The sequence below is a fragment of the Candoia aspera genome, chromosome 3 (assembly GCF_035149785.1).
Source record: "Candoia aspera isolate rCanAsp1 chromosome 3, rCanAsp1.hap2, whole genome shotgun sequence".
NCBI classification, from domain to species: domain Eukaryota; kingdom Metazoa; phylum Chordata; class Lepidosauria; order Squamata; family Boidae; genus Candoia; species Candoia aspera.
In genome coordinates this window covers 49,869,041-49,891,662 of record NC_086155.1, presented here as the reverse complement: position 1 = coordinate 49,891,662, position 22,622 = coordinate 49,869,041, and the positions used below count along the sequence as shown (strand labels likewise).

General features: G+C 39.4%; 1 protein-coding gene across 1 annotated transcript in view; it reads left to right on the top strand.

Moving 5' to 3' along the window:
* HMGA1 (high mobility group AT-hook 1) overlaps positions 1–20,336 on the top strand; it is a 28,662-nt gene extending 8,326 nt beyond the window's left edge. Inside the window, exons 2-5 of the mRNA XM_063297630.1 lie at positions 4,236–4,344; positions 7,059–7,142; positions 14,385–14,438; positions 18,998–20,336. Coding sequence (XP_063153700.1) covers positions 4,243–4,344; positions 7,059–7,142; positions 14,385–14,438; positions 18,998–19,054 — 297 coding nt within the window. The 5' untranslated portion in view covers positions 4,236–4,242 and the 3' untranslated portion in view covers positions 19,055–20,336. The remainder of the gene's footprint in view (positions 1–4,235; positions 4,345–7,058; positions 7,143–14,384; positions 14,439–18,997) is intronic.
* The last annotated feature ends 2,286 nt before the right edge of the window (positions 20,337–22,622 follow it).

Here is a 22,622-nt window from a genome sequence, read left to right as displayed (position 1 = left end):
AAGGATTTGAATATTCTGGCTGTGCACTTTCCAGTGATATTACAACATTGCTGATCATGCCTTTATGTAGCACCAAGCCTGTGCAGAAAGAGTAAGGTTGGTACAAGACTGAAAAAGATTGGCCACCTTCAATTATGGTTGGATGGAGCTGGCATAGAGACCATATTTTCATAGCACTTCCTGAAAAACTAGTTATAGTGCAATCCTTTATAAACTTATTCCAAAGTAAATCACACTAAATTCACTAGGTTTTACTCTATAGTCAGCGTGATCATATTTAAATATTTAGATTTCTAAAGACTATTTATAGGTGTCTGGCTCTTTTAAAAATGCAGATTTTTTTTAAACGTATGAGTCACTTCCATAATTGAGCATGAGTCAATATATATATATTTGTAAAAAGACTAGTAGGTTTCTGTGTTCAAAGTTCATAAATCTGCCTGGGGTATATCTTTATTTTTAAACAGTGTTCCTAGAAATATCTACATCCTGCAGGCAGCTGATTCTAAGTCCAAAAATCTCATATGGTCATCTCATAAAAGCTCTCATAATTTTGTTTTCTTGGTTTATTTTGTTTGGTTAGAAAAATGGACTTTTGTCAGCTTTTTGAACATATAAGCTGTGAAGAAAAATTATTTAGATAATATTGTAATCTAAAGGAATGTGAAGTCTTTTAACTGCATGCTTTGCAATTAGGAATAAGGATATAAATGAACTTTTGCTACTGGCAATATTTGTGAATAATAAAGCTTTACCAAGTGTTCTGAATATCTTAAAAACACCTAATCCTGTGAACTGTATTCTTTAGACCTTTGCTTATGGGAAGTTTCAAGATGTCCATCTCAAGTTGTCAGTGCCACAGACTAAGCTTCCAATGGTGTACTTAAGAGCAGGGAAAGGCACATTTGGAAATTAAGAGCATATTGTGAGAACGCTCAGAAAATGTAGTCCTGGGATGGGGAGAGCAGCTCATACTCAAAACAATGGCAGGGGGAACCAACTGGTCACAAAACTCCCATTGCCAGAAGGACAACTGGTGAAGTTGCTCCCCCCTAGCCCCCATAATACACTCTCTACCATCCCAAATTATTTTTTCATGGCAGGTAAGATACACAGTCACTTTTTTTTTAAACGATAAATATATAATCTATATGGAGCTGCAAAATATTATTGGAGTTGAAGAGGGGGAGGGGTTTTACAGCATCCTTCTTTCTTTCTTTCTTTCTTTCTTTCTTTCTTTCTTTCTTTCTTTCTTCCTTTCTTGTTTGGTTTGTTTGTTTTCTATCCCACCTTTATTATTTTTATAAATAACTCAAGGTGGGGAACATACCTAATATTCCTTCCTCCTCCTACTTTTCCCACAACAACAACCCTGTGAGGTGGGTTGGGCTGAGAGAGAGTGACTGGCCCAAGGTCACCCAGCCAGCTTTCATGCCTAAGGCGGGACTAGAGCTCTCAGTCTCCTGGTTTCTAGCCCAGCACCTTAACCACTAGACCAAACTGGTTCTATTCATTTGTTTATTTATTTATTTTAAAGGGGTCTAAGCAAACATTAAAGGCAGGAGAAGAGCCTGGCATACACCAAGGAACATGTTTGCATGCACGTGGATGTAAACAAGACTCTGACTTAAGAGGAAAAAGCCCTGTTATCTGATTTAAGAGGAGGAAAAGCTCTGGTATCCAAAGGCATTAGGACATTGACTTTGTTTTTTATATTGTTACATTAGACATTCAAGTGGAGAGAGAGATTGATTGATTTTCATTCTTTGGGATAGTTATGTACTGTTTTTGGGGCTGACCTCAACCTCCTCTGGGGCCTCGATAAATCTCTAGATTATCATACACAAACAGCCCTGGCTCTTTTTAGTCAAAATCCTTTGTGGGTTTTCTGATAAGATGCTGTCAGTTCTTGCCAACAGCTAGGCGAAAGAATCTGTATGCCAGCATCTCAGCAGACCTCTCTATTTAGAATGCATATAAAAGCTGAGGACTTCTCTTTTCTGTTCAGGGGCCAATAGAGAGAATCTGTGTTTGGATGATAGGCTGTAGTTACCCAAAGGCCAGTGAAATGGTTTAGTCAAACATGGTTGATGTGAGCCTTTTAGAACTGGGGACAAGGTGGTGCCCTGCATTTCAAACTGATGCATTGGTATTTATTGTGGGGGAGTCACTGCGTAGTGACTCCCCCTGGTCCTAGGGGTCACCATGGAAACAGCTTGGCAGGTAGTCTATCCTTTTTGTGGCCCTGTTTCTGATAGATTCTGACAGTTGTCAAGATGCAGACATATAGATGCAGGAAGAAGTAGGATATTGCTGTGTGCTGTTGGGATTGTAGCTAAGGGCAGAACAACCCAAAAGTATATGAGGCACGTTGACATTCTCATTTTGATCAACGTAGTGCTGTATGAGTAAGGTTTAACATCCCTCCCATTTCTATGTGGCATTTCAGATACTGTATTCCTCCTGTAGGACAGAGCTTGTGTGATTCTTGTCCCACCGAGAGAAAGGTGCTGTTGTCATAGTGATAACAGCACAATTGGTATGAGTTTGGCCTTCAAGAGGAAACGATATCTAGGCCCTTCTTTCTCAACCTGATGGGCCGTGCTAGATGGGGATTTGGGATATAAAGACCTAAGCCCATTTGATGGCTTCAAACTGGGAATGATTGGCTTAGACCTAATTTAAATAGGATGTCATAAGTCATTGTAATGCATTTTTCCTGTTGATTGTCCTTAGTAACTTTTGTAGAGTTCTATTTAATTTTTGTCTTACAGAAGACCTTACACTTTCTAAAATATGTTTACTACATGCATTTTGGCTTTAAATAAACTTGCCCTATGTTCCCTATTTTTCAAATTCTTTGTGTGATAACTAGCTTCCTAAATTCTTATTCTTGCACAATCTGGATCTTTGGATTGGACAAGTAAGGGAGACTGGGCTGGCTGCCCCTCTTCTTTTCGTGTGCCCCCCCCCCATGCCTTCTATCAGAAATTATTTTACAATTTATCTGCACTAGTTTGTGTGGGAGAAAATATCTTCCTTATTGCTTAGCATGAATATACAGGTGATTGGCCATCTCTGCAGCTACATGTGGGGTCTGAATTCATTGGTATAAAGCTGTAGTGTTATAGGATACTATCCTAGTAATGGCTGGGTAAAGGTCATTGAACATGAGTGCTTCCAGTAGGATTAAATAAAGTTTCCTTTGTATATTTCTACAATTGAAGCATAGATGGACTATGCAAGAAACAAAATGCTAGGATATTAATTTCTCTTTATTGTAATTTTATCACTGGTAGTGCTATAGCAATTGTAAGCCTTAATTGAATTATTGCTTAGAAAATTACTCAAAAGGATCTTCAGTGAATTACACCTTAAAGTACAAGGGCTTACTAAAAAAACAAAAGATGCAGATGCCTGTAAACACAGTCTCCTTTTCTACAGCAGGGAATGCCTTTTGCTGTGAAGAATGCACAGGTTGCTGCAGGCTTTATTTAAAACAAACCACATTCTTTTTCATTCTGAACTTTGGTTATTCTTCTATAGTTCATTGATGAAATAATCAATTCATGGAATAAAACTAATGACTAATTACATATTTAATCAGGTGGTAGTTGTAGAAGAATTATTCTAAGAGCTGGCTCATAATCTGTGGGTACCACAATAAATGTGAAATGAGTCTGATTAACTTCTATGAAGCACTGATATTCTTAGCCCAGTAAAACATGAAGCCTTTAATAAAAATCGGAAGTGTTCTAGACTCATGCTTGGCAGGATGACAGAGTAGCGCAGCCAACTCTTCTAATAATGGTCATTCATGATATTCGTGTTAGCCTGTATGTTGTACTTTAGTGAAGCAGACAGACAGACAGATACACACACAGACACAGAAATTTAGAACAGGAGCCCTTTGGATGCTTTTGGAGTGTGCTGATCTGAATAGATTTGTTTTTCAAAGCACTCAGCTTTTCCTACTCAGGCAAATAGAGGGCCATTTCCTCTTTGCTTGGGTAAGAGTACCTCTTGAAAGCATAGACTCTGTGGGCCTTTCTTTCTCTGTCTAGGCAGGGAGATGGCAGAGCCTGTTAGAGGCGCTTTACATTGTTCACACCTATTCGTAAGATTTGATGATCTAGTGGCCAGAATAAAATGTACTTTCAGTCCTCTGAAATCTACATATATTGACATTTTGAGAGGAAAAAAAATAATCATTTTTATTTCCGTCCTTTTAAAAGAAGGAAGATGAGTGAATCCAGTGCAAAATCAAGCCAACCCCTGTCTGCTAAACAAGACAAAGATGTCTCAGAGAAGAGAGGACGAGGTCGGCCCAGGAAGCAACCTCAGGTTTGTACAGTATTCAACTTCCCTTGTGTTACTGGGAAGCTTTTGCAAGGTGTACTATGAATCTTGCCTCTGACTGGTTATTGCTTAAAGCATAGTAAAAGGGAAATACAGAGCAGTATTACTGTGGTGCAACCAAAGCTATTGATGATAGACAATAAACGTTACAGGTCAGTAGGACATTAATTTTACATACTTAGTGAAAGAACTCTGGGAATCAGGGCATCTTGCTTTATGATGCTGGCAGTAATTGGGATAGTCTAACTCCTTTCTGTCTGGGACAACCGCAGTTCTATAGAGGAGTACTGAAGCGAATTCTGAATCTTTGGCCATTTTTTAAAATTTATCTATCTATCATATTTATTCACCACCCATCTCGTATAACAACGACTCTTATACTTCACAAGTATCAGAATATTTTCCTTCCTGAAGCATCTAGAAAGTACCTTAGCCACAAAAAAGCTTAGGCTGTCTTCAATTAATGCATTATCCTGATACACTGGGAGAGCAATTCACTTCAGTGCTGCCTTAGAGTAGCTTTTTTTGATCCCAGAAAGAATGGAATTTCCTTCTAGAGATTATTTCAGTTTAAAGTGATAAAAGCTTGGGAACCCTTTAAAACTGTCTACAGTATTGTCACCTATAATGTGATCAGAGCTTCAACTAAGTCCTTTTAAGTAGAGATTCTAAAGCACCTAATACAGTGTACTATATCATATTTTCATTGAACACACTGAGCAAACATTGTCTGTCTAAAGGGTTCACATATTTTCTCACACTACTGTATTATAAGTAATATTGTACTATTGTATTACTGTATTGCCACTTGTAATATCATCCAAGAAAAGATTTTGATAGCTGAAGGAATCACTTCACAATTCTTGGATCTTCACTCTCTGCCCAATCTCTCTGCTCTGTCCCTATTGATTTTTTCCTTTACAGTGAAACCTCATTTCAGTGCACTTATTGTAGGAAGGACATAGCTCTTTTTGAAGGAAGTATGTTGAATTGGAAAGTAAGGCATCATGGAAATTTATGTTATTTGTGTGATGTCATCACAATGACATCATTTGCATCACTTCTGTAATGACATCATTTAAAAATTGGGTAAGAGTCCATTACAGTGCAGTTTATTAAAATGAGGCTTCTCAGTCCTACTGTATTTTTATTGTTGTCAAGTTTAAATGCCTGTAAGCAACTAAGAAACAGCGTTCCATACAGCCTGTCCTGCAAGCATGTTGGCCATGATCCTTTCTGCTACTTCAAAGTATATTTCTCTTTAGTGATATAGGGCTCACTAAATAAGGGAGGAAATGTAGCTGTGTATTTGCAGTAACATTCTCACTATAGCATATTTGAAAAGCTGGTTTTCAGTAGATTTTCCAAATGTACACGCTATTAAAAGTTGGTTCAGTTAATATTCTGTGTGTATAACTTATACACGTGTGTATAACTTATAGCACCCTAAAGTGATTTTGAGGGGCTTGTTACACTCACGGACTGATTAAAATCTTTTAGCCATTTAGATTCTATTATATTTTTATTGTATTGTATTATCGTATTTGGAATGGTTTTGAATTTTAATCCTGTTTTATTGTAAGCCGCCCAGAGTCCCCCCGTGAGGGGCAGATGGGCAGTGAATAAATTTATAAAATAAATTAAATAAAGAAACAAATAACTTAAAAGCATATAACCTGGGTGTATATATAGGGCTGGATTCTAGAAATAAGTATTGTTCCAAGATACCTAAATACAGCTTTAACTTTAATGGCAGTTCCATGTTCTTTTTTATTTTACCAGAAGAAAACATATAAGCCATTTTTTCAGACTTTTTTTCATCTAACTGGAATGAGCATTGTTTGAGAAGTCAGGGTGTCACAAGAGAATCTCCTAAACATCTGGAGAGTCCTATGAGGCTCTCTAGTGACAATGATGTCATTGAACAGGCCCTAGTTAATTTGAGGGAGCTCTTTCTAGCTTTTGAGGGAGTTAAGAGTAAAACTAAGACTGGGAAACCTCTCTTGCAAATTGCTTCATTCCCATCCTCAAAGCCACCAACCGCAATGAAAAATGGATCAAACTTACACAAGCAAAATTTGGTCATTTTGCTGCTTAATTTTTGTTGCATTGTGTCGATGTGCTAAGGGGCTGCAAATGGGAGGCTCGGTTGTGGGTTTTTAGTCACTGATTAAAGTTTTGGGAGCCCTGATTCTATCTATACTATAGCTGCTCTTGGTTCTGCATGACAAAGATCAAAATCAGGCCTGTCTGTCCTTTTGCTGATCTGAAGCATCAACTGCCACCTCTTCTACCTACCTGAAGGAGTACAGTGTGACAATTTTTCTGGAGAAAGAAAGGCGATACTACAGCTATAAGTGGAATGTTACAGGAAATTAGAAACAGTAGCTATATAATATTTGAAGAGTGTCCACCATATGATAAAATTAAGTATAGGAAAAATTGTGTAGGCTGTACCACTTAAAATATGCCATGGTGGTACATATTTGACAGTATACTTCAATCACTATAGACTGTACCAGAAATTAATGTGCCTGGATATCAAGTTTCTGAATTAGCTGTATTGGTTGAAGTTTGGTGGGATTCTTTAGTTTCTTTTATTGTGACTTCTGGGTAGGGAGCAAAATGCCCTGAGAGGATATGCAAGCATTAGTTACATTTATTTCTCTGTCAGTTATTGTAATACTCTTTGTTTCTAGCAAGAACCCAGTGAGGCACCAATACCCAAGAGACCACGTGGTAGACCAAAGGGGAGCAAAAACAAGGCCACTTCAAAGGGAAGGGTAGGTATTCTGGATGCTGGATAATGAATTGGAAATCATCTTCAATCATGTACTCTTTTCTGTTATTTTTATGCACATATACCTACACGTCAACTGACAGTGACTGTAAAGACTGTTCTGGAGAATTGCTTGAACAGAAATAGCTATCCCACAGGAGAATGAACCAGCCATAGGGAAGGTCAGTGGCATTCTCCACACATTAAATGTATTGGAACAATCTTTTAATGCCTTTCCTAAGACCAGCTAGCAATAGTGAAGAGGTGTAATAGTATGGGGGGATGACCTTGGGAGACAGGGAGAAGAGCTGCAGCCAGGGCAACGGTTGGATAAGAGGCAGCTTAGCCTGCAGAATGAATGTCAACCTTGCAAGGTAGTCCAGACAAGAAGCACACTCAGAAGTACTAGCTCTACTTTATTGTAAGGTTACATTAACAGAATCTTGCAAGTCTGAAAGTACATTTCTCCCCATCACTTTTGCAGCCCAAGAAACTAGGGAGGGTCCCTTCTGAGATGTTTGCCACACTCACATTCCTTCTACTGGCTAAGCTAACTTTTATCCGACCGTTGCCTTGGCTGCGGCTCTTTCCCCTGTCTCCCAGGATCATTCCCACATACCATTACAAGAGGTGAGTTACAGTTCTAGAAAGGTTAGGCATTTTCTCTTACATATTTTTTCTCAAATGGACTATTGTAGCTTCCAAATTTTTTCTATATATTTTTTTAAATATAACATTTTCCAATTCCTTATCTCTTTGTGCATATGAATCTGATGTTTTTGAAGTTTCTAGGATGAAACTAGAGAGTATAAGAATTCTAGGTCTGGTTTTTCCATATGGTAATAATATGGCACCTAAAGTACCATGGGGTCTTTTCCCCTAACATTTGGAAAGCTGTTGAAAGGTAGAATTTGTAGATATGGGAGGGAAGGAGCACCCTTCTATGGATCACCAATGTCTTGTTCAGACTATACAATCAGGCACGGTCTTATAAAACACTCTTTATTAAATATTTACGATAATTAAGTCCTTGAAATATGGAGACTTGAATCAACAAGCCCAACTGGGCACGACAGACAGCGAAACAGGACTTCTCACTGGACAGGAAGGCTTGATGCAACTGGAACGCAGTGTGCTGGAGGCAGCAGATCTCAGACTGGAACAACACTGGTCTTGGAACAGGACTGCGAACTGAGCACAAAGCTGGTCTTGGCTTGGAACTCTGGACTTGATACAGAACTGGAACCCGGAGCAAGACTGGGCTAGACTGAAGGTTCTGGACTACATTGTGGCTAGGAGTAGGACTGGAGCTTGGAACAAGTCTGGAAACTCGAAGCAAAGCTGGACTCAGCTGGAAGCCCCAGACTAGGCTGGATTCTCTGGACTGGACGTGTGGAGCAAGACTGGAAACTCGAAGCAAGGCTAGACTCGGCTGGAAGCCCCGGACTCAGCTAGATTCTCTGGACTGGAGACTTGGAGCAAGGCTGGGAACTTGAAGCAAGGCTGGACTCGGCTGGAAACCCCGGACTGACCGGGAACCCAGATTCTGAATGAGATAGTTGTGAAGATCCCAAACATGACTGAGTCTGCAAAGTTGCACAGGACTGAGGACAAGCGGCGACGTGAGAACCTCTCAGCTTGACTATGCTGCTGAGACAACCACAGAGTTTCAAGGCTGGATGCAGGGTGAAGGCTGCTGGGCATGGCTGACACTGGTTCCTCTGTTGCAGTAGACACAAGATTCATTTCCTCTTCGGAGTGGAGCTCAGGTGCTGATTCTTCCTCGGCCACAGACACTGCCTCCGACGCCAGTAAGGACTCTTCTTCCGAAGCTGCAGGCTTGTAGGATCAGTTGTCTCTGGCAGCCCGCTCTCCGCACAGCTGCCTTTTATAACGTTCTTTGGTGCGCTTGGAGTCTCCTGTAGCCAGTCGGGCTGCTTTTTCCTGCGCACGCTTTTCAGCTCATCGTTGGCACGCGCTGATTGGCCTATTCAAGTTCTCTGAATCATGCCCAATCAATGCCATGGATTCTTCCCGCACTGCTGGCTCAGCCTGGAGTTTTGTTTTCCCAGTTTCAGACCAATAAGTTTCCATTTCCTCCTCTGACTGAAGAAGTTTCACTTCCTGAGTCAGAGGCAGGCTTGGTTCTGACAACCAAGTCCTCCCTTATATATGTTCCCCTCTATCAATTTTCCCTATTATCTCATGAAACATTCAGGTGAAAGCCACCCCAGCAACATCTACTTTAAACCTATATGAATACATGTGTTGGAAAACAAACTCAGTGTTGTAGATCCCCAAAATTCCTTACTGCTCTTGTTAACTATTTCATTTTCCAGAAGGTTGAAGAAGAGAAAAGAGGATTGCCTCTCCTACAGTTGATCCTAAAAAATAGAGAACAGATGTTGAAGTGGGAAGAAATGACCACATCATCTTGAGTTTCAAGATGCTACAGAAAGGGAAATGAGAGCATAGTCATAAATGAAGATTAGATTTCAGGAAAGCCAATTTCAACAAACTCAGAAAAGTATTAGATAGGATCCCATGGACTGAAATCCTTAGGTGAAAGAGGACCACAAGATAAAATAGGATACCAGAAGCAAAATTGCACACCATTCCAGTAAGGAAAACAAAGTGGAGGACAGCTTCAGAAACAGTTGTAGATGCATAGGGAGATTTTGATTGAATTCAAATAAAGGGACATACATAGGAAATGTAAGATAGGTGTAATCACCAAAGAAATATTCGAACAAGTAGTTAATATCTGCAAAAAGAAAATTAGAGAAGCTAAATGGAAATTAAATTTGTAAGGGAAGAAAAAACTAATAAAGACTTTTTTGGCTGTGTCAGTATGGAAGAGATAGGCCTACTGTTAGAAATGGAAGAGATAGCCCTGCTGTTTGGAGAAGATGGTAGGAGATAACAATGATTAGGCGAGGGCAGAGCACCTCAACTCTGCTTTAAGGCTGCATTGTTCAATGTATTTCTAAATGACTTAGATGCAGTGTTTGAAAATATGATTATAAAATGTGTGGATGCCACCAAGATGGGATGGCATGCATCTTATAGGACAGCACCAAGATTCAAGAGGGTCTTGAAAAGCAGGATCAGTGGTAACAGGATAAGCTTCAACAAGACAAATGCATAATCTTTCATTTGTGTGTAAGAAAAATGGAACGCATGAATAAAAGGGATCTGGGTGTTTTGGTGGACCACAAGCTAAGAGTGTGACACATCTGCAAAAAAAGCAATTGCCTCAGTGCAGTGTCAATAGAAGCATACTAACAAAATCAACAAACAAAATCATTGTTTCTTCTCTATTCTGTGTTGGGCAGTTTATACCTTAAATGTATCCAGTTCTGGGCACTGCAGTAGGAAGGATATCTTAGTGACAGCAGTCCTGGTTGCCATCATTAAGTGAGGACCACGCAGGTCATTAAGCAAGGATCTCACATGACCATGACTTCTGACTTCCTGCCAGCTTCCCCATTGACACCACTTGACAGAAGCCGGCAGAGAAGGTAACAAATTGTGATCACATGACCATGGGATGCTGTGACAGCCATAAGAACAAGGTCTGGTCATAAATACTGCTCATTCAGCACTGTCATAAATTCAAACAGTCACTGAACAAGTGGTTATTAAATGAGGACCACCTGAGTAATTATCAAAAGTGCAGGGCTAGAGGTGGGGAGACTAGTCCAGCCTTATCCATGGAAGTTTACTGGGTGACTTCAGACCAGTCACACACTCTAAGCCCGTCCTATCACAGGATTGTTGCTGTGGAGAACAATATGAAGAAGCATTATGTATGCCACTTTCAGCTTCTGAAGGAAAGGCAAGATATAAACCTGAAAAATAATTGAAGGACTATCATGTATAAAATAGGGTAGGTTTGTTAAATGTTGACTCAAGAGACAAGAGAAAAAGCAGTTTTAGGTTACAGTGAAGCAGATATAGTTCAGATATCAGAAAGAATTTCTAATGGCAAGAGCTTAAGCAGAGGGATGCTATAGTAGTGGATTCCTGCATTGAGCAAGGACCACACTAGATGATCTTTACAGCCCTTACACACATTATATGATTGTCTGATTATTGAAAAACTATTTCAAAAGAGAAGCTATGCTTGTAAATAAGCATACGTTTGTTTATTTTAGAGCTTGTGGGGAAAGGAGAACAAATAATGGAATCCTACAGACTTCCAAATCTAAGCATTTCAGTAAAAGATACTTGAATTAGCTAGACAGCTGGTGACATTTACTTTTGTGTGTGTGTGTACGAATGTATGTCTCCGAGCAGCTGGAATCTGTAAAGAACAGAAAGGGATATGTCCCACTTACCCAGAAGGAAGATTGTAAATTATTAGGGGAATGCACTGTGAGGGGTAGCTTCTCTCTCCCATCCCTCTGGATTTTGAGGCCTTAACCTCCTGGCTCCCTCTGTTTTGTAGCTGCTAATCCTTAATAGCACATTGACTGTACCATTCACATGCTAGTCAAGAATGAAGGCTTGATGCATCAAGTGCTGTGTGGCTGAAACTGAGCAAAGGTTGGGAATAAAGCAAGGAACTGAATAAATGATCCCACAGTTGATGACTTGGCAGCTGTTTACATATGCAGTATGTAATCAGAAATACTGGGCCCGAGCCATAAAGGGCATAGTCTTTCTTCCCCCTCTCTCTCCCCAAGACTTCCAACTAGATACCAAGAAGAATCTTTTCATTGTTCCAGATGCTTTGGAGCAACAGATGCTTGATCCTGATTTGGCAGCCAAGCTGCCAAGGTTATTTCAGTAGACACCTCAGCTTAGCCCAAGCCTCTCACCATCTGTTCAGATTATAAAATATAGCAAGAAGAGAGCATGCAGCAAGTTCTGGAGACATTTGCTTCTTTCTGTTGTGCACCTGGCTCCCAGCAGCTGTTGTGTTTTACTCTTCCTCTTAGTAATAAAGAAGACACTTCCTACTGATGTAGGAATTGTGGATCTCTGTTCTGTACCTAGTTCTGGAGTGACTTTTACCAAGCCTGTTCTATGATTTGGAGAAAAGATTAGACACACCCACATACAAGAGTACTCAGCATCACTTGGGAATATTTTTTAGCCTTGGTAAATGGCAACCTCGTTCTACCAGTTCACTCTTAACATTGTTCCTGTTACTCCTCATGAATACTCTATCAGATCTATACAGGGCAAGTGTGTTCCTGGGGCCTTTTGAATCCAAAATAGCTATTACGGATGTTAGAGCAAATTTACATTAGGCATATTCTGCAATAGGTACAGTTTATTGTGATGGCCAAGCTTTTGCACATGGCCTGACAGTTTCTCCTACAACTGTCTCTGTATAGTTGAATGGAATTGCAAAGAGGTGCCATGAAAATGATCTGCTTTCCAAAGCACTCTTCTATTCCAGTATCCAGACTGATCCTGCTAGTTCCTCATTGCTGTTTGGAACTATTTCAGACAAGATGTTTGGCATGTGGAATAACCTGACACTCAAATAACCCTCTGCTTTGAACTGCACAGCCAGAGTTTTTCTTAATACAGTTAAAGCAGAAAAATGGGAGTGGGCTGTATACAGAGTATGAATGTTTTGGGATGCTGTATCTGGAAGCAGAAACCTAGCAGAGTACTAACTACCCCAAAGGCCAGTCAGATGATGGTAAGAGGACAGATCTCTGTCTTCTTCCTGACTCCTGCCTAAAGGAACAACATACACATGCTGGGGAAGAGTTTTAATGGGAAAGAGATTTGTAGAAAGTTCCAGGAACAGAATGTATGTTTGTATTTGGTTTCAAACCTGTCTTGAAAATACACGACTCATATCCTGCATGCTCTGAGTCATGGTGCTGGAACCCAGATGGCTTCTGTTGAGAGTGGCTGTGATGGTAAAGAATAACAAGGGAGGGACTAGTGGCACTGATGCCAAAAGACAAGACAGAAGCCAACTGAAAGACAGACTTTTGCCAACCCAAGTATTTAAAGTGTATGAATCACATCCTCAGATTACAAGGTTAATTTAGAATTTTTGAGATCTTACGTGTTTGTGATACCTCCTACATTGCAAGTTTTGTTTATTTTATTTTATTTTATGTTATTTATTTTATTTTTATCCCACCTTTCTTATTTTTATAAAATAACTCAAGGCAGCGAACATACCTAATACTTTTTCTTACTCCTATTTAGCTTAGCAGCTGTGGAAATTAAACGAGTAGCTGTGTTCAGATGAAGAAAAAATGTTTCACATCATAGATTGGAGCTATCTTGATCAACATTATTCTGTTTCATTATTGGCTCCTCTGAGTCTTGTGTTAATGGCTGGTTGTTTGGAACATTGTTAAGAGCAGGAGTATTTAAGGATCATTTTACAATTTAACTAGTAGCATTAGGATGCCTTTTCGCAAGTAACGTTGATTTCATACATTGAATATATTTCTTGTAATATCCATCCAGATAATCAAGAATAACATACAGGAATGCTGATACCTTTTCTCTGGTTTTTGAATGATCCTACACATTAAACAGACCTTGAGTTTCAAAGTTTTTGATTTTAAACATTCAGATTCCAAACCTTTCCTCATATGCATAAATTCAGTCATTCTGTGTTCATTTTAAGTCATAGTTTACTAGCTAATATTTTACAGCAAAATATGATTGATGCTGAATTAGGTGGTAGTTCCTGAGGTTTCCTAGTATAATGCCCAAAGTTGAGCATCTAACTTTACAGGAATAAAACCTAAAAATGGAGTGCTTGCACTCAGACAGAATCAGGTCTACTATAGCCTTTCTCAACCAGGTACCTTCCAGATATTTATTATCTATTTTATTTATTTAAAATCTTATATTGCCTAATAGCTTGAAGCTCTAGTGTTCATACAGTATAGTATAGTACCATATATAAGATAATACCAGATGGTCACCAGTTCCATAACTTTGTCCCACCAGTCTCACACACCCAGATTGGGGTAATAGGGGTTCATCCTACACATCTGGAGGATGCTAAGTTGAGACAGTCTGTTCTAAAATGAATGGTTTCCTTTAAAATTCATCATGTTAAATGAAACTCTGCCTTCTACTGGTACTGATTTTCAGTGACTTCCTCTGGACAAAAGTGCTCGAATATCACAACAACCTTTTAATTAAAAAAGGAATACAAACCAATCTAAAACTGATCTGGGTTTGTTGTAAATGGCAACATCTTGTAACTGTGTCTTCATTTAAAGTTCATCTTTATGCCTTGTTTCTTCAGAAAGCTGCTGTAACTACACCCGGAAGGAAGCCTCGAGGTCGACCGAAAAAATCAGTAAGTTTTTTTAAAAGAGGTCTCTATAGAAAGAAAGAAAGAAAAAAGGGAGAGGTTATTTTAGTCTCTGAATAGCCCTCTTGAATCTCAGTCTGTTTGCATCTAGTGGGTACACTGGATGGGGAAAACAATTATTGGATTAAGAGAGATGAATATGTTGAATGTAATGAACTTTTGTCAAATTCAGGTTTGTGTACTATTCATAGCTGTTGCTCACAAATCTGGAATTTTGCAAACAAACTTCTGACCCAAGCCTTTCATAAGCTGAGTCTAGCCTTTGCACTGAGTTAAACTTAATATAGTTTAACTCAGTGCAAAGGCTACTCATCAATAATAGATCCTTTTCACCATTACTAGGTAGAAAAGATGTAACAGTCTTCAGCATACTCTGTAGGGCTTGCACCTGGTGATGGAAATGGTGCATGCAGGAGTAGGGACCAGGTCTGAAGAACAAATCAGTGGTGGTGTTCCATAACACCAGCCTTTGGTGCCATCATCTCAGAATATGAGTTGACAATGCTTTTCATTCCTCTCTGATAGCCACTTTTTCAACATACTCAGCAGGAGGTAGGTTTACCATGTCAAGTGAAAAATGCGGTATAAAGCTAGATAAGAGGACTGAGACATCTTGTTGCGTATATTCTCTTTTTGAATCTTTCTATGATAATATGAATTGAGATGCAACTCTCTTATGGATCTGATGGGTTTTAGAAACTCTTCTGGAAGCTATTGGTGCAGCATAAGGGAACGCAATGCTTCTGTTTTGGAAATTTCAAGGGTATGTTGCCTGTCAAAGCTATGTCTAATTGCTTGGGAGGTTTTCTGAGGTATATCGTGTTTTTAATCCTATATTTTCAACATTTTCTACATGCATTTCAGTTTATTATTATTATTTCTTGCCCAGGAGTGAGTAACAGGAAGTGGCTTGTTCTGTCAACTAGCACAGATTTAGTGTTACCAGTATGGCATTCTTGCAGAGTGAGTTTCAGTCAGTTTCATCTGGCCTTGATTGCTTAAAGCCATCGTTCCTTTTAATAACCCCTGAAGAGATTCTGGTCTACATTCAAGAATTCACCAACAAAATAGGGTTTTCCAGTTGGTCCTAGTAAAATCATGTGCTCTATCTTTTGTTTTACTTTTATTCACCACAGTGGCAAGATTGTGTGACTTTGCTATAACTACAGTTTATTTCTTCTTTCTGATAATAATTAGGTTCCATTACACCCTCTTCATGTAGACAGAAGTATATCCTACCTCTTCACATTTCTCCCTATATATCTCGTAATAAAAATAGCAACAACATGCAAGACTAGATGTTCGTTGGAGGAATATTTGGCAAGTCCCTTTAAATCAGTGGCTTACTCAGCTTTGGGTTTACCTTAGAATCAGCTGCAGGTGTCCATTTTAAATTTCCTGTAGGGGCCCAGATAAAATTCTATGGTGAAATTAGGACATTGTGCTAAATTAAAGTGGTGAACCCAAATACACTTTGTACCAGAAGCTACCAAATTAATTTGTCAAATATCACAATTTTGTGCCCAGGAGCAATCTTAACTCAGGGATCCAACCATTTCTAAACAAATGGACATTTTTGGTATTCTGAGAGTATGTGGCGGGGGGGCTGACGAAATGGCTACCAGAGGAGAGGTCTGTCCAGTCACAAATAGCTGTTCATTGCATGTGGTCTGTCACAAAACAATCACTTATCACAAGACAAGCTGAGACAAACGCTTTTATCACACCTTTAAGCCCACATGACTCACTCCATCCTCTCAGTTTACTATTGCATTTTTTTTTCTAGGCAGGGTTCATGCTTCCACAGTTCTGAGCTGCACCTTCCCACTCTTCTGGTTTCTCTTCAGATCAGATAGTTTTCATATTTTTCTATTTTATGTTTGAGTATGCCTGGGTAGGCTATTCATGGAAATAAACAGGATACTGGAAGCTGATGATGTGCTTTACAGCATGCCAGCTTGCCATATATTTTGTTGGGGACCCCACCCCCCAAAAAGGTCACGTAGAACAGAGAGAAATCCACAAGCGCATTAAGAATGACATTGCCAATACCAACCTTACATTTTTGAGGTTGCTGTAGAAAATTTATATGGGACTTCGTGGATGAGGTGACTTGTGGAGGAAAGGCAGGCTGTGCTACTGGATCTTGCCCAAGGATGCCAAAGCTTTGCAGCCCCTGGAGGCAATAAGATTCTCTTTCAAATGAACTAAACTTTAGCCGTAGAAGATTCCAGGCTGGGTAGAGCCTTTGAAAGACGCATTCATTGAAGGAGTTGGTGATATAACAAATGTTTTGCTGCAATCCCATTTATTCTTACAAACAAACTGAAAATGTTCAAAATAGTTGTGCCATTAATTTAGAATGTAAAGCATGCTGCTGTACTCCATCTTGCTCTGAATATCAGAAGTGGCTGATGGCACTGCAGTTCACATCTGTCACCAGCTGCCAAAATATAAGGAGCTGAATGTAGGGCACTCCTTGCCAGAAACAGCTAATTGGAAGCTTTCTTAATAAGCAGAGAGGCAGCCTTCCAAAATGGGGAATGAGATTTGCAGTGAACGCTTTAAAAAACTGGTTTCTTTTCAATCCTGACATAGAAAATTACAAGCTAGACTACATATTTGGTCCTTAATTCCTTAAAACTTGGACATTTGGCAATAGAAATCCTATTGTAGCAATTGCTATTGCTAAAATGTCATGCTTGCAACATTATGCTGCCTTTCTGCCTAAAGCTGATACTCAGCTAGACATACATGAGTTCAAATATTCAGATTATGCTATTATTTTTGAAGCCCCTCCCTGAGAAGTAGGGTATGTGGGGAAGGACAGTAATAAAATATTATTTGGAGTGCACTCCAATGGGGCGATTAATGAAAATTAAAATGGTAAACCAAGAAATATGTTCATTTCCTCTAGTGTTCACATTGGGTTACTCCCAAGAACTGTAACTAATTTAGGGTTTAATCTGCTCTATCTCTATCTGTAATATCACCTGGATGTATTAACTTACTCTGAACTACGCTTCCATTTAAATTGCAAACGTCATTTTCATGACCCATTCCACTTGTCTTCTCTTGAGCCTGTTAAGCTTTTTCAGACTTGGTTGGGAAAGGAGCCTCACTGCGTGTCTTCTTTTAGCAAAGAGAGGTTAAGTAGAGGTGGTTATTTCCTTCCTTTGCTAAATGATCTCTCTTGCCCTAGAACTTGCTGAACAGACTTGGCAGGCACATTTCACAGTGGTTTAAATGCGTATTTTTATGAATGAAACACAAGGAAGTCAAGGTTGCTGACTCACACATGCACTCAACCATGACTCATCTCATTCCAATAGCATTTGTTTTAGTTTTAAAAGAGCAGGCAGGAGAGACCTCCAGGAAGAAATATTTCCCCGCATACACAAACGATTGCTTATTTAGGTTTAGAAGAGTGTGGATGTTAGGAGTTTACTTGGATATGATAAACTTTTAAGGAGACTGCAGGGGGAGCTTAGACATTTGACCTGCTTTTTTTGTTTTTAATGCTACTCTGTCCCTCTTGTGGCAGCTTGGGTATATGACAGCTCAAAACTCCAAGATGAATTCTGTGTTTGAAGCAGTTCACTTCGTAGGTGTTTGTAGTGAACATTATTTTATGGTAACTCCTATCCTTGTGCCTGTCAGGTATGTTGTATTAGTTCCATTGTATGCCGCACTGGTTGGGTCTTTCTTGGATAACTTGTCCAGCTCTAGGCCTTTAACTTAGAAAAAGATATGGAAAAGTTGGAGTGGCTTTAGAGAAGACCTACCAGAATAAGGGGTCTGAAAACAAGCTGTATGAGGAAAGGAGCTAGGTATACTTGGCTTGTAAAACAGAAGTCTGAAGATATCATAGTACAATGAGGATCAGTGGGTTGAAATTAAATGAAAGGAGATTCACTCTGAATATTAGGAGGAACTTCCAAAGAGGACAAAGTATATGCAGTGGAACAGTTTGTCTAGAACAGTGATGGACTCCCCCTTGCTGGAGGTTTTCAGATGGAGGCTGGATGGTTACCTGTTGAGGATAGCTTGGGGAAATCCTGCACTGAACAAGCGGTTGAACTTAATGAACTTTATGGTAACTGCAGACTCCTATATTCTGTAAAATTATGATTTCAGTGTATGATCCCAATCAGTTGTACAATAAATTGCCTCCTTTCTGGAGTAATAGGAAGAGAGACTGTCAAAAGCGAACGCTCCAGAACTTGGATGGTTCTCATTTTGTAGGTGCTTTGATGACATTATAAAACAAAAATGGAAAATGAATCCTAACAAAGGAACAGGTTTTTGCTTGGGCATGTTGGTCTGCATGACAATGGGAAGAGGAAAGCCATCCTGTGAAGTCCTCCTTTTGACTGCCACCTTCCTCCCTGTGCAAGGAAGGAGCAACAGCTGTCTCTGTGCAGCAATGAGGAATGACCTCTGCAGGCCAGATGTTCCTCACTCCTGCTACAGTATGAGGATTAGTCTTAAAGCAAGAGCAATATAGCAGCAGGTATTCCCGATACTATTTTCTTCCTGTGCAGGAGAAAGATGAAGAAGAGGTCAACATCTCCCAGGAGTCTTCAGAAGAGGAGCAATGAGAATAGCCAACTGATTCTACCTCACAGCTCAGTTTTCCTATTTCTTGTCAAGTTCTGGGACTGAGGAAGGAACGAAGAATCCTCACCCCTTTCCTGACCTGATCTCTCCAACGTTCTCACAGTCAAAACAGCAACACTAGAGTACAGTGTAAAAACAGATCAACCATCATATTTGATGTGTAATGTTTAATGGGAGAACTCTGTATTTTGTTTTCCCCTCTCATTTGACAGGGTTAAGAGTTTAGCCTACCAATTCATGTAGTTCTGTATTATATCTGTTTTTTGATCTATTTCTCCAGAACACTCCTTATCGAGAAAGGGGTTTATAAATCTTTATAGTAACCACTTATTCATGTTGAAAAGAGTGGACAGCCTAGTTCTTCCTTATCAATCCTAATTTCCGCTTCAGAGAGACCATAATACTCTCCAAAAGGATAACTTGGCACTGGCAGAAAGTTTGCCGAGGAGGAGGACTGAGAGCATTGTGCGGATTTTATTTTTTCTGGGAAATGAGTATAGTGGGATAAAGGCCACAACATTAAAAGGATGAAGACATTATTTTTTCCTAATGTAAGGGAAGAATAATTGAGAGGAGGTTATCCTACCTTTTTCACCCAATTTTCAATAGTTCAAGAATTATCTAATCCTTTGCAGTGGGCCTGTGTGTTCTTGTCGACAACGTGCTGCCCTGCCCCAACCAGCTGCCTTAAGGCCAAAGCATTTAGGATTGCAACAGGCTGAGGAGTTTGGGGTGAATCTGACCTAAATTCTCATCATCTCCCCAGGAACCAGAGATCCTTTTTTTTTTTCCTTTTCCATTTTTTTTCCGTTTCCATCCTGTCCCCAGCTGCCAGTGCACAAACAGGAGCGTACAACTGAAACGTTTTTCACTTGGTGCTCAGTCATTCTGCACAGAAAGGATATTGAACAAGACTTTGCCATGACCAAGGAAAGCAGGATGGCAAAATTCTCTCCCTTCGTGGTCTCTCTGGGTTTTTGTGATTTTTCTCCATTGGGAATAGCACAGTTAGCAGTTGACAGTTGTCTTTCCAATATACATTGTCTGTCAAGGTTTTCCTTCTTCATTCACAACTACCTCTGGATACGTTCGAGTTTCATTCTCTTAAAACATAGATTGCTGCTGTTTGTTGCTGCTGTACTGATTACAAAGTTTTATTTCAACAGGTTCTGTCTGGTTTTTCTCTGGAACTGACATTTTACACTACAGTTAATTTCATTTCAGTTGACTTTTAAAACGTGCTATTAAAAAGGGATAAAAGCTTGTATTTGTCAGATTGATTAGTGTTTGGGGAGAGGGAGGTTCTGTGAAGGTGGACACTATTTTAAGAATCAGCTATAAATACTAGGCTCTACCATGGAACCCCAAATCACGAATTATTTCTGAAAGTGTAGATACGATTTTATGCTGCTTTTTTCAAAACATACCCATTTCTATCAAGAGCACTATTTTTTTTCAAAGCTGTGGGTATATTAGGAATTTTGAGAGTTCATAGTAAGTTCTCCTATGAAGTGCCCCCTAGTTACAAAACACCAATTTAGCAGAAAGCAAATTGGTCAGAATGCTTTTCACCAACCCCCTTTAAACCACCCTAGCTTAACTTTTGTCTTTTCTCTGGAAAGTGGACACACTTCCAAACCAAGCACTGGACTACAACCACCCTTTATTATTTTCTTCGAATGCTGACATGGGATCCGCAAGATTTCTAGAAATATTTTTGATTTTTTTAAAACGTTAGGTGCCCTGGTAAGGCATCAAAGGAGACGTCTACAGGCACGCTGCGTGCACTGAAACTACACAGCCTACCCCTCTGCCTACCCACGTTCTTGTGCATTTGTATACTGTGTATTTCATGAAGCACACGCTTGAGAGAGAACAAAACTGAAGGGGTTGCATTGAATCTCCAGGCAAACGATGTGGAAAGTAACTGTTCTTTATTAAGTAAAAGCCACAAACCTTCTAAGTAAGGATTGCAGCAATTCCTGCATTGATCACTAAATTAAAGTTATCAAGCGGTCTTCAGCATCTACTCAACAGATTGACAATTGTTCATCTTCGGAGGCTAGTGCACGATTCTGCCTCTTTACAAATATACAGCAATGATCCCTCTGTTTTGAAACCCTCATCTTTCTAGCCAGGATAGCATAATTTGCACAATGCCTGAAGAAATTAGGGTTATTTTTGGTAGTGATTAAATAAGAGCATAGGACTCTGTATTAATATTGTTCCATCTAGCCCAATATTGGCAAAGGATGACTGGCAGTAACACTCCAGGATTTCAGGCCATTTTCTTCATCTTACTTGGACATGCCAGACACTGAAGGCCAGGATCTTTTGCATGCAATGCATGTCATGTACTCAGAAGTGAAAGGATTTAACTTTGTTTGCTGTTGACCAGGCACCAGTCTTTTTAGTCTTTATCAGGGCAATAGCAAAGAGAAGTCAGACTTTTCCCTCTCAAAGGGTTAGATGAAATGTCCATTCCTTACCATGCTTGATAATTTCAGTTAGCAAAAGCATAGCTCTTTAAAGTGATCTGTGGGTTTTGTTACATTGAGACGGAAAAGGATGGGATGATCAGTAGTTTATAGGCTATTGTATAAATTTGTCTATTACTAAAGACTGTAGTTTACTTGAATAAAACGAGTGATGTTTCAAACCTCTTTTTATGGACAGCAGGCCAAAAAAATTAAACGAACTCGGGGTCCTCAAAAGGCACAAAGAGGATTCTTGTCATCAAACTTGCCACATCTTCCCTTGCTCTGTTCTTAATGTACCAGGCAATATTTTGCCTTAAAACATACTGTATTCTTAAGCCTAAACTAGATTTGACACATATTTTAAGCAGTTATAATTAGTTGGTGGTGCAACAGGAAAAAAGTTCTAAAACACTGCAGCCAAGGGCTAGTTGATCTTGCCGTTTTCTTTCTAAACTGTCCCCCCCCCCCTTTTGCTTGAAACATGGGTTTTCAGGGAAAATAATCCAATTCGTTTATTCATCCTAATATCCATAGTCTGCACATGTATTTGGGCTACCTTACAGTATTTGATTAAAGGGAGAGCCATGAAATCCCTGCTTCCCGGTATTTTTAGAACTATTACCAGAAATTTAAACACCATAAACATTTAAAATTGCCAGATCAGCCTGAATACCCTCACACTAGAATTCCTGTGTGAGGAAAGTACATGAGAAGCAGTCTCGGACAGAGAAATGCAGACACCAGGAAGGCTGCAACTGTATACAAGTTTCATTAGTTGAATAGAGAAGTACAGCTGGTGCAGTTTATCATGTCACAATAGTATATTAACATAGAAAAGTCTAACTTTCTTAGCTCCAATATCATGGTTTTTATACCCTAATCTGAAAAGAAACTAAAAATGACTACATTTTAAAGAATCTAACCGATTCCTAATCCCTAATAATTGTAAGAATAATCAGATTTAAGGTACCTTTTTAAAAAAAAGTGTAGCCTATGCTCAACAGAGACACGTACCCAAGAAATAGTACCTGAGCCCCCAGATGCTCTTCGATATATGATTTGAAAATTA